The sequence below is a fragment of the Alternaria arborescens genome, assembly GCF_004154835.1.
Source record: "Alternaria arborescens strain FERA 675 chromosome Unknown contig_6, whole genome shotgun sequence".
Lineage (NCBI taxonomy): Eukaryota > Fungi > Ascomycota > Dothideomycetes > Pleosporales > Pleosporaceae > Alternaria > Alternaria arborescens.
The window spans coordinates 333606-345999 of NW_021167861.1; the positions used below are offsets into that span (position 1 = coordinate 333606).

Here is a 12394-nt window from a genome sequence, read left to right on the forward strand (position 1 = left end):
GCTCGTCCAACTTCAGTTCTATTCCACTATTCCAGGCTGCAATATCTGTAGTACACTCACAGTCACACCCTCGACAATAGTCTGGTACAGTTCGCAATGCAAGCTCTATGAGATCAGTATTCAAGGTGAAACGTGAGGCGAAGACGTCACCAATGTGTCGATCACATCAGGTGAGAAGGCGTGTATCGTGGTTGAGATTGTCTTTCTCCGGCGCAATACGCCACCAATAGTGCCCCTGGATCAAACACGTCTGTGCATCCGTTGAGTCTTTCGACGATGACAGTAGCGTGGTGGACGTGGTTGATGCTTGTTGAGTACTGGTGTTCCGTGGTACATACAGTGGGCTGTCAGGCGCCTGTCTTTGATGTATCATGGTCCATGTCTGGCCTGAGAAAATCTAGGAAAGAATGTACCTGCATATCTGATGAATTCAATTATGCAGATTCCCGTGAATTACGTACTAAGTCGAATCGTTACTGAGATAGTGTACGAGTTCTTTGAGCTCTGCAGGGTGTCCTGCGCAAAGGAAGAGTTAGGACAGAAGGCGGGTACCTGCTGGAGATTTGTCTTTTTGAGTCGTCACGAAAAGCTGAGGAATGACGCGTAAGCCTGACTTGACAGTGTGACTGAGGGATTTAGTTTGGCTCGTTTGGAATGCCCAGAACCACATTTAGCGTACAGTTGTTTATATTCATACACGATCGTGGCTGAATGATCTGGCGCTTCCAAGACTGTTTCTTTTTACGATAACGCGATGCGGTATCTGCAGTCCGGCCTTCTGTCGCACCTGCAGCCTGGCGCTTGGTGCTCGGGGCATCTGAGCGAGAATACCGGGACTTGTCAAACGTCCGATTGTGCGAGGCGTCCCTAGTATGCATTGCTACTACTGTAATATGTCACAGGACTCGGCCCTTGCTGCGTATGTACGTTCAATATGATCCCGGGAGCATAACAGCTCTGTTGCTCATGCAGATTCATGTTGCACGTCGGATATCTGCAGCTTGCTAGCCTATGTTGGGTAAGAGGCTGACCTGAATGACGACTATGTGGTGTGCAACGCTTGACAGGCATCTTGTGATGAATGTGATAGGTCGAATCTGGCTGCCTATGATATGTCTCCACACTTTATGATCGACCCTTGGAGCACGGATCATGCGTTCCGTAGCGTTGTGACGCCGTGTCACGGTTGGCTGTTCTTGACAGCGAGTACTGCAGTCAGTGGTTGCGTTCTGACAGCCTGCGCCTGTTTGGCGCCGCCACTGTAGTATATAAGAGCGTGTGTTCATTCCGGATCGTCTACAAAGACGTAACCCATCTCGAGATGGGAATGTAGCGTATATCGCGCCGGCACGTTAACACTGGGGGCCCATGTGGCACATGTGTACTTGAATGATCGCGTCATACCGGTCAGCCGAATAAGGAAATTCTGAAATGAAGAGCGGTCCTTGAGTTTTCGGGATGGACAAAAGCTTTCATTGTGGCCAATCAAATTGGATGGCATAGTATTCGTGCGAACGGGGACCGATTAAAATAAGGTCGATATGGTTGCAGCAATATGCTGAGACGAGCCGGTAAGCTCCAACATTACAATCGGCCTCAAGGCAGAATACCCTGAACCGCGCTTTCTTGGGCGATTTTTCAATAAGCTCCTCCTAGCCTTGGAAAATGCTGAACGAAACTTCCTTGTATCGTGATGCAAACTCCCCAAGGGGCAAAGCGAAATGAATGCAACTCCAAAATGCGGACGCGTGTGCTCAAGCCAGCAGTTGTGAAACGCTGTGAAACACGGGCGTGAATCATGATACAGTCGTACCAAAAATTACTGACTCGTTGACCTGAAAGAAAGGTCGCTCCCTGTGATACTGCGTGAAGAGACAGTGGACGTGGCAGTGAGTAAGCACGAGCCTGCCTGATGTTCATCCGAGCAGGATCTCCCACTGCCATTCTTTCATGACACTCAGCCAATGCAGGCGATCCTTGACCGTAACAATCCCGTCTAGGTTCTCCGTATCATTAGGCAACGCCGATTTCCAGTCCGATGTCTCTTGGCAACAGAAGTCGCCGTTCCCGTCGAAGTCACTAGAAAAGACGCCGTCCTCGTGTTCCAAAGCAACATCCGGCGAGAAACTATGGCTGCGCATATCATTTAGGTGTAACACACGCTCTGATGCGTGGGCGTCTCGTCGGCTCCAGACCTCTTTTGTGACTTCCAAGCATCGTTCTATAATTCCAAGTTTCATTCTTGAGGACATCAGGCGCCAGCGCTCTGTGACCCATTCGCGCTCGTCCGGCTCAACTACCTCGCAGCCAGCGGACATCAGTGGGTAAATATGAACGATGATTGAACGGGAGCGCGGGTGCACGGTGGCCAGATCGCAAAGCACTCTCTTTGCGAGCACACTAGGCGACTCCGATGGAATTTCCGGTACAGCTTGATGGAGGTAAAGTAGTGTGGCATTTCGGTAAGCTAGTGCAGTTTTGATCGTGTCATGTGGGCTTGTCGTCTCGTCTTCCGGATCTTCGATGAAAGAAGGGGGAGTCCATTCTTCGAGCTGAGATTTCAACTGTACTGCTTGTGATATAATAGTAGGCCCATTGCTGTCAGACTTCCGTACTTTTCTGACCAGGTTTGCTACCCGGCCAATAATCGGGAAAAGTGTATGCGCACAGCCCATCAAAGGGTCAAGCGTAGTTTCTGTCTCGCCAGTAGCATATATACTTTCCTGTATAGTGTCTACATCGTATGCATCGTCGTCATCAGCGGACGTTAAGCGGGCAATGACGTCCATGTAAATCCAGGTGTTGCACAGGAACTTCAGCCGCGTCCATTCCTCGCCATGTTTTGGCTTATGGCGATGTTGCACGAGGGCTTGGTTGATCAAAATCTTGGCCCCCTTGATGTGGTTTATGCCTGTGCTGATATGTTGATCCCATGATTCGGCAAAAGCCAGTACTAGTGTGGTAGAGATAGCTGCATCAACACGCATATTTTGGAGGCCAGCAGCTAGTGCATGTACAGCGTTTCGCATATGATCGATGCCTTGAATACGCAAGATGGGCATATCTTTCGACTGGTGAAAGGAGGTCATGGATGCGATCGCATGGTAGAGTGCTGGGCAGTTTCGTGTGAGAGGCCAGATAAGAGTTCGCCATGGGTTTTCCGTGGGTCCATCTTTCACTGAGAGTACACCACAAGTATCTCTGTCGTAACGTCGTGTAATTGATTCCGCCGATGTGAGAGACAATTGTACCTGGGCAGGTATCTTGAAATCGGGAGAATTCGAAGAAGATCCTGAAGAGCTCGATGGTGAGGGAGATGGTAATCGTGTGACAAAATTTGCAAGGTATCCATTACTGTCGCGCACTAATTCTTCAATCCCGTCTTCCTCCATTGAAGCTGGGGGTGTTAGGCCTGTGGGCTGGTAAAAGGCCTCATGTTGAGACACGAAAGAGGAATACTCCTCTGGTGGTTCGTTAAGATCAGTTCCTGGTTCGAGAAGGTCTAGAAGTCCAGGTGATTGGCCAGGAGATGCACTTGACTCGGTGTTGGCCTTTGTTTGCACAGTGGTCGTGCTCTCAGCCCCCAAGACGCTTTGTGACCCGAATGATCCCGGCGCATATGAACCTGCAGGCGATATGGACATAGGAGGGACGATAAAGGGTGAGGCTGCTGAGACGGCGAAGAGGTTCTCAGTGGGTACAAATGAGGGCTGTGAGAAGGATGTCTGTATAGGTGGGCCATGCACGAAGGGGTACGGATGTTGACGTGGCGGGTAGTACGCGTTGTGCGGTGTGCCAGTGAAGGCATATTGGTGGTCTTGGAAGTTGGAGTGGCCTTGAAATTGCGAGGGCATAGACGTCGTCGGTACTTGGGGACCTGAGCCTGGACTTGTTAGATGTGTTTTCAAATCGTGGCCGACGAACTGACCTTGGCGCGACTTGAGAGGTGCTTTGTTTGAGCTGCTTGGCTCCTCAAACGGTCTCCATTTGAAGTCTTTCTTGTAGCCACCGCAGGTCACTGCGCGCCTGGCACACTGCTCGCATGTTGGTTTCTTCTCGTCACACTTCAGGCGCTTTGCTTTGCAGGTAACGCATCCTGTACAGACACGTTAGTACAATGCTTAGCGGAAGTGCCTCAAGTCATGGGTATCGTGTAGACGGCAAGAGTCGACAGAGCGCGAGCATACCATTACGGCTCTTGGACTGCTTCCTCTTAGTAACGCCAGCAGTATCGGAAGCCTTCTTGGGTGCTGGACACGAAGCAGACGCCGTCTTTCTAGTGGGTTTAATGTCGATCGGAGCGGATTCTGGGGGATTTAGCACGAACGAGGGCGACGGAACAGCGATAGCCTCAGCCATCTGCCGCGACTGGTGCGAGTGTTGGTTCCCTGGGCGAGCTCGCTGGCAACTGGTGATCTCATATGCAAGAAGAAGGTGGCCTGTTAAGCAAAAATGACTAGAATCATCGGGGGTTTTGCGGATAAGCAAGAGAGAGACACTATCTAAAGTGGAGAAGAAGCTGGGGAGATGCGCGGCTACTCGCTAGCGCCGTACTTATCGGGTTCGCGAATCACCTGGGCACGCGTGGGGTACGGCCGCAGCATCATCCTTCATCCTGCGCAGTCGGGTAATCCTCCACAAGAACCCTTGTGACCGGTAGTGTGCAGCGGTAGTTACTCGAGTCCAGGAACCTGTGCGACGGCAGACTTCTGGAATTAGCCGTTGCTTTGGGTTCACCGGGTCGTGATGCAGGCGTCATCGGCGCCATCCTGTGTTCGGAACCCGTGCAGCTACGCCTGTCACCCGGCCGTGAACCGCTCCACCAACGGCTCAGCCTTGTCTCGGGAGCGACGCGAAGCCGTCGAAGATCCCGCGGAGCACCATCTTAGGAATGCGCTCGTTGCGGCTCGCATACAAGTTCACGTTTCTAGTACTGGATTGAGTCTGCCGGAAGCTGATCCCTTTAGCTTGTGCTAGGTACGGAAGATGCAAGACACTACACTAGTAAACTTTCTCCGTAGCTCTGCCCTATGCCTCGCCAGTCGTAAGCATGCCGTGTTACTCTGACGCGATATGTAGTGCCCCAATGCCTTCACACCCTCCTCAATCTACTCGACCACACTGTCAGACTCTACTGAGCTGGTGGTGACGGTTCCGCCTCCTCTTTGTCTTCGATTTTGTACGTGACATCATCGATCGTGACCTCCTTCTTGCCTTCCTGTATAGCTTTGATCAATCCAGGAGTCGTGGCAGCAACAGCAATGCCGGTGGCCGTGCCTCCAGCGACGCCACTGACGAGTGTAGCACCAGCACCTCCTGCTGCCGCGCTTTGCAGAACCGCAAAAGTACTTCCAGCTGCGACACTACCAATCCCCGATTGCGCTGCTGCAGCGGCTGATCCAGCTGCAACCCCCGTAGCCGTGAAGCCCACCATATTCAAAACAGCATACGCGGCTCCGATACCGATGGGAGCAGCCACAACACACGCGACGATGCCAGCGGTCTCTCCTGGATGCTTTTCGACCCATTGCTTAGTCCTTGCTGCCGCGAGGCTGGTATGTTTCCCAGCCTCTTGACCAAACGCATCCATATGCTTCCATGACTCCTCCAGAGCGGGACCGATCTTTTTACCTGCGTCTTGACCGAAGGCATCGAGATGCTTGAACGTTTGGTGTGCGGCGCCGCCGACCTGCTTTCCAGCCTCTTGACCGAACGCATCCATGTGCTTCCAAGCTTCCCCAAGAGCAGGTCCGATTTTTCTACCTGCATCTTGTCCGAAAGCGTCGAGATGCTTGAATGTCTGGTGTGCGGCGCCGCCAACGCGTTTGCCGGCCTCTTGTCCAAAGCCGTCCAGAGCCTTCCAAGCGTTGTGGAAGAAAGACATGATTGACTGTTCGATTCACACTTGGAGAGTATCCGTGTAGTAAGTGACAAGAATGCAAAGACAACGTTCGAGCAGCTGCAAAACGAGTGTGTGAAGCGAGTTGTTTGTTATAAGCATCAGGGCTCTACCAGAAGCAGCACAGTCTCCGAAACTCGAAGGACATAGAAATCTCCTTTGTAACGCGGGGGAAAGTGAAGGTGAAAGTGGAGGGAAGCGCTGGGATCAGGACAGCGCTTGCATACATTTACGCGATTGGATGAGATAGCGCAACGATATGCAAGCTGTATCAATGTGCATGGATTCTTCTGTTAACTACAGCTTGTAGAATAAAGACAGGATTACATTACCAAAGGCTATTCCATATGTCAAACAAATGCCAGATATCATACAAGCGCTGGAACGATGAGAGAATTCAAAACATTAGGTATCGTAAAAGAGAAACAGCCAAGGAAAGAATAGGGTATCTCCCAGTGCACAAGTACACGGCTTCAGTAGTAGCTCAACCCCGAAGCCCTAACCTTCTTCTTCCCCTTCTTTTTTGTCTTCGTGGGCGTAGGGCTGACGACGTTACTGCGTCCACCTAACCGCTCCTTCCTTTTCTCTTCGCTGGTGCCTGCCATTTTGCTGACACCGCCCGTCATGAAGTCTCCATATGCACTCTCAGCATACAGGGCAGGAGTCGTGGTTCCACTAGGCAACCACTCACTGCCCTCTTCCCATGCGATACCTGCAGCATTCGCGGCGCGCACTCCTTCAATGTAAGCCTCCATTCTGCTGCGCTCATCGTCATCCTCAAGGCCACAACCGCACCCGCAACCAACTACGCATTCGCCGTCGTCCATACCGATCTCATCGTCCATGCAGTCCATATGCGCGACGTGTCCACATGAAGGGCAGAGGTGGAAGAGACCTGAAACTCGGATCCAGCAGATGCTGCAGCTGTACACAGGTTCTGATTTAGTATATTTTGCAGATGCAGTGGTGAGGTTCGTGCGCGAGCGGCCATCACGTCCATCCCGCCATGATGAACCGGCGGAGACGTTTGATGTGCCTCGCGACAGGCTCGGCCTGCTCGCTCGACTGGAAGGTGGCTGCAATCTACTTTGACCAGGTGATGTGCCAAGACCGGCAACACTCTCATCTAACTCCCTTGTCGGAGTTGGAACAGGTATCGAGAGACGAAGATACTGCTCGGCAGGAATAAATGCATCAGGATTCGGTACAAACTCTTCCGGTAGGCCGTTGGCAAATGTTCCAGGTTGAAATTCCATTGCTTCTGGGTTGAAAGAGAAGTGGCGTGGTGATGGACCAGATGAGCGCTTCATTTGCGTCGTGGTGGGAGTTGGAGGCACCAGCGTAGATGAGGCTTGCGACAAGTGCTTCATCGCTTTCTCGTCACCGTCTTCATCTGCGGACTGCTTGAGGGCGAGAGACACCGAGCCATGTTTTTGGACGGCACGAGGGGTTTCAGTTGGGAAGTACGATACGAGGCCGTTGAATTTCAATACTTCGGCGCGTACACTGACCAGGCCCCAACGACTGAGCATCTCAGCATACTGTTCGCGCCATGCCCGATGCAGCCAGTCTTTGCTTGCGTCTAATAGCGGACGACTGAAGCATGCTTCATCGTCGAACTGGTCTTGATTCTTGAGCGTGACTTTGATAGATCCTTTGGTACTTGTGCCGTCTCGAGGCGGGCCAGGCACGGTATTCTCTCTTGTACCCGTTGTGATGTAAGCCCCATCGTCATCGACTCTCTCATATTCAGAATCGGAATCGTCGATGTAGTTGACGTTGACTTGTTCAGATTGTCCGAAACTAGCTCGCTTGCCGTGTTTTGAACGTGAGCTTGACATGTTGCTCTGGTCGTGGGAGTCACTACCATAGAACGTGGTTGTTCCCCAGGTGACAGCACTGGTGGGTGCTGACGTGGAAAGATCATCCATGCGTGATCTCACTGGCGGTGACGAGGAGATTGCGTTTGCAAAGGGACGCGACAATGCAGCAACGGCACTTGCGAAATTTGCTGTTGAACTTTTCTTGTGGGCTATATGGCTCTGCTCGGGCGACGTTCCGTATGGTGTGTGATTAGTCGTGTGCGCAGTTCTCGTCGTGGACGCCCTGGACAAGACAGGTGGGGTGTTACCGGTAGAGTATGGCGTGACGGGATCAGAGCTGACATGATCGCTGCCCCATGGACCATTGGAACTTCCATGACTTCCATATGTGTCGAGATTCTTTGCCAATCTTTGCCATGCAAACTCGTTGGCTGGTGTCGCAAAGCGTGAATGTGACGGTGTAGACGGCACAGAAATCGAAGGCTTGAATAAACTCCACGCAGCGTCCACAGAGGAGAAGTAGTCTAGGGAGAAGGCTGGTGCTTCCATGGACATAGGAAGCTGAGACTGCCGCAATTTAGCCATCGCTGAGGTCACACCTTCACGAGCAGCAGGTTCCGCGAAGATGCATGACAGCATAGCAAGCATCTGTGTGTCTGCTAGACGTTCGAAATGGTCAAAGAGCGAAGGTATCAGCCATGTAACAACAATGTGGTGGCCCCATTTTACACGTGCCCTAAGCCTAGGGTTTTTCACTGTGTCTGCCTCGTCGAACTGAAGATCTAGTCCACTGTCCTTGCGTTTGATCCTCACAAGAGCTCTCCGGGCAAGCACAAGGACTTGATCTCTCCGGTACTTCTGAGGTAAGATCTCCAATGGCACTTCGTTACTCAAAATCAGTTTGCAAAGGATCCAAATATCAGCTAGGTCATCGTAACCGTACTTTCGAGCGACCTCAGAGTTGTGCTCGCATATGAGTGGTCCAGGTCCAAATATTCGGTATTCCTCTGCCAACTCACGCTTACTGGGAACTAGATCCTCTGTAGCCGAAAATAGTATGGACACTGTGGATCTAGCCTTGACTGCCTGCTTTCCTACGCCGGTCGAAGATGGTAATGAGTTCCGCGACTGGAATCGGGACGCAGACTTCTGCCAAGCCAGTGGCGGTTGAAAATTTCCTATGTGCGCATTCCCTGCATGATCGGTACCGGATGACGATGATGGGGTGGAAGATGTTTCCCACGACCCGACAGATGAGGATGGCGATGATCCGCCGTCGGAAGCCTCGGGACGTCGAGAAGTAAAACGGCCGAACGAGTCAAAGATGTCATTCTTCAGTACACCTTGTCGAAGACTCCTGGTGATTTGGAACCTGAATGTTTCTGAGCCAGGCATTGACTTTGTGGTCGGTATCTTTGCGACTACAAGGGATCCATCTACCGAAAATCGCGCCGTACACTGTATTGGCAGAGGGATATTAGCATTGGTATGAGATGATTGCATCACATCATCAGTGAACTCGCCCTCGTGATCCTCATCCTCGCTGGAGCTCTCTCCGGGTAGTGGTCCAAGGTCTCCCAATGGGTCATCATCTTCGGCCAGGTCCAGGCTATCGTCTAGTGCTCGTTCACCCAACGCATACGAGAGTACTGCCTCCAGCGCCTCTCGCTGTTGATCTGCGCAGGTTTCAGCAATGCGATGCATGTTGTTGATCAGTTCCTCTTGGTTGTCCTTGCTGATCGCGGCTGTCGTTCTCTCGGATTCGATGTCCAGTGGGGTCGGTGCCCTACCAACAATGGTACCTGATTGTTGCTTTTCGATGGCCTTGGGGTATGAGACCGGGAATTTGATGGTGAATCGAAGGAATACAAGCTTAGGCTCATTTGTGGCGGTATCCCAATCACCCCAGGGTCCGTTGAAAGAAACTTTGATGCGGCGTCCCGGAACATCGATTTCTTCAAAAGCCAGCTTCTTGTATTTGTTGCCTACATAAGAAATCTCGGCACCAAGGTCGTTCTGCTCTTGGAATGGCTGCTTCTCGGTGCGATCATAATGATTGGGCCGAGCTTGATCGTCGACATTGTTGTGGCGATCACCTCCAAATTTGACGCCGTTGATCCATTTCATGTGGTTAACGACGCGCGGATCATTGCGCCGAATCGGCCGAGCAGTCATAGTCTCTCGGGGAACTGTCTCAGGATGTATCTGAGGAAGCGTTTGGCCATGGAAGCGCGGGGTGTAAGTCTCTTCGTTGAGCGAGTAGTTCTGTAAAAGAGTTGACAGGTTGCCTTTGCGCTGAGCACGAGGGGGGCCAAATTCATCCTGAGTGGTCGCAGTAGTGGTAGGTATAGGCCCATCCCGATAGGAAACGTACGTAGCACCTTTCCGTGTCGTACTGGGCTTGTCCACGAGTGGATCACCTTTGCGGTGGCCGACCCATTTCTCTAGATCCTCAGAAGGTAGCTTGTGAAGTACGAGACGTCTGTCAGTACCCCAAGAAACTAGCTGAAAATCGCGGTTATCGAATCCGTCATCGGTGGAGCCACGTGTACGCCAGAGGAATTCGCGAACTTGGGCATCAGGTTCGTGCTGCTGGAAGACATTTGCGTGACTATTGGTGAAAGTCGAGGGGTCGCTATCATTAATGTGCTTGTATAACCAGAGACAGGAATTGCCGCGTTGGGGCATGGCAAGGATACCGTGCGGAAACGGCGTGTGTCGCGCTCGCCATACAGGGTAATGAGTGCGGATGACGCGGCGAGGGACAGTGATGTTGTCTTTTAAGCCTACATTGTTCCAAAACTTGATAGTTGCGTCGAGGGAACAGGTCATAATTTTGTTTGCGTCATTGCGATTCCAATCGATGCCGTAGATCTTCGTGGTGTGAGCGGTGATGGTAGAAAGAGGGTTCGCTCCGTGACGAGTATCCCAGATATGAAGGTATTTGTCGTGAGCACTTGCAATGATCTTGTCGTTCTGGCGGTTCCATTTGACTTGGGTAGCTCCTGCTGTGTAGTCGGCAAGCTTCAATGGCGCTTGCCTGCTGCGAAGATCATGTACGAAGACGAAGCTGTCCACGCCACAAGTTGCCAGGAGGTCAGGATGGTGTGCGGAGAAGTTGATATCTGTTATAGCCCTATCATGTGCGCGTAATGTGTATTCGATGGGTGCTTTGTTGTTGTTGTAAGGCATGGAGAGATTGTATACAAGCGCAAGCTGATTTCGCGTCGACGCGATCCACTCGGCGCGTGCTGCAAAAGGGGACCATTGTACATCTGCGACGTCCCATGAAGACTGATTCGGGATAAACAGGGGCAGAGACCAGATGTTGTCCAGATCGATGATGCGGAGGCCACTTTTGCTGGCGAGCACCACGTCGCGACCTGCTGGGCTTATGCTTGCGGCGCCAATATCGTCGTCAACCTTGATCTCAACATTATCATCAAACGTTGGCGACTTGAATGCCGACGATGGCCCACCCCCTGTGGCCGCCATCTTGGCTTTGGCAAACGCGGCCGAGATGGGTGAGAGAGATGGTGGTGAGAGTGTTGATGGTGGTGATAGGCCTGGCCCCTTGGCGCGCCTTCCGCCGAGGGACATGCCACTTACCAGACTAAGCCCCGTTTGGCAACGTCGGTAGGATGCCCGACCGATTACGCAAGATCAAACCTCGTCATGAGAAGATAGAGCCTCGCACCTTCCTACCCAGAGAAAGAACACCGCATCTTCCAGCCCAGCCTCGACGACGATCGCAGATTCCCACACGTAGACAGCATCCTCCGTGACCACCCCTTTGCTAACATCGACGAGTCCTGCCCCACCTTCAGTTATGGCGCTGCCCAAGCGAATCATCAAGGAGACCGAGCGCCTGGTCAACGAGCCGTGAGCATGTCTTCTAGACGAATGTGTGTGGCGTTGCTAATCCAGACGGCGGTACAGTGTGCAAGGCATCAGCGCGACACCCCACGATGACAACCTCCGGTACTTCGATGTCACCATCGACGGCCCCAGCCAGTCTCCTTATGAAGGCATGTTCTCACATATGGAAGTCTTCAGACCTTTGCTGACAAGCCTGATAGGCGGCGTTTTCAAGCTTGAACTCTTCCTCCCAGACGACTACCCCATGACCCCACCCAAGGTCCGCTTTCTCACCAAGATCTACCACCCAAACATCGACCGTCTGGGGCGCATCTGCCTGGACGTCTTGAAGAGTATGTTCACCCATATCTTGCACTTTAGTGAACCAGCTGATTAGTTTAGGCAACTGGTCGCCCGCGCTTCAGATCCGTACCATCCTACTGTCTATTCAGGCTCTCTTGGGCGCGCCCAACCCGGACGATCCCCTCGCGAACGACGTTGCGCAGGCATGGAAGGAGAACCAGGCACAAGCTATTCAGACAGCTCAGGAGTGGACACAGCAGTATGCGAAGCCATGAGTGTCGAGACCAACGAGATCGCTTGTAGGGGAGACATTATGCGGCTAGCAGAAGCAGAATCGTCGCACTCTCTTCGAAAGAAGGAAGTTTGAGATAGCAGAGAAACAAATCTGCTGCGGCTGTTTTCTAGCGACCAGTGCTCGATCTGGTCTCATTTCTGTTGGTGATGGACTGGCCCTTCTGATGTTGCCCATTCTTTTTGTACAATACTGGCCATTGATTGTCTTGCAAGCCTG

The 12394-nt window shown here is 52.1% G+C and overlaps 4 protein-coding genes across 4 annotated transcripts; 1 reads left to right on the top strand and 3 right to left on the bottom strand.

The window, feature by feature from the left end:
- Positions 1 to 1916: 1916 nt before the first annotated feature.
- On the bottom strand, positions 1917 to 4359 carry AA0111_g3326 (hypothetical protein; the record flags this gene model as incomplete). Its single annotated transcript, XM_028649198.1, has 2 exons — positions 1917 to 4096; positions 4188 to 4359. The coding sequence occupies 2 exons, from the start codon at positions 4357 to 4359 to the stop codon at positions 1917 to 1919; spliced, it is 2352 nt and encodes a 783-aa protein (XP_028509125.1).
- Positions 4360 to 5131: 772 nt separating this feature from the next.
- AA0111_g3327 (hypothetical protein) lies at positions 5132 to 5884 on the bottom strand (the record flags this gene model as incomplete). Its single annotated transcript, XM_028649199.1, has 1 exon — positions 5132 to 5884. One exon carries the CDS (start codon positions 5882 to 5884, stop codon positions 5132 to 5134), a length of 753 nt encoding a protein of 250 aa, XP_028509126.1.
- Positions 5885 to 6372: 488 nt separating this feature from the next.
- On the bottom strand, positions 6373 to 11322 carry AA0111_g3328 (putative RWD, RING finger and WD repeat-containing protein; the record flags this gene model as incomplete). Its single annotated transcript, XM_028649200.1, has 1 exon — positions 6373 to 11322. The coding sequence occupies one exon, from the start codon at positions 11320 to 11322 to the stop codon at positions 6373 to 6375; it is 4950 nt and encodes a 1649-aa protein (XP_028509198.1).
- Positions 11323 to 11551: 229 nt separating this feature from the next.
- AA0111_g3329 (hypothetical protein) lies at positions 11552 to 12158 on the top strand (the record flags this gene model as incomplete). Its single annotated transcript, XM_028649201.1, has 4 exons — positions 11552 to 11604; positions 11662 to 11750; positions 11802 to 11933; positions 11983 to 12158. 4 exons carry the CDS (start codon positions 11552 to 11554, stop codon positions 12156 to 12158), a joined length of 450 nt encoding a protein of 149 aa, XP_028509199.1.
- Between the last annotated feature and the right edge of the window lie 236 nt (positions 12159 to 12394).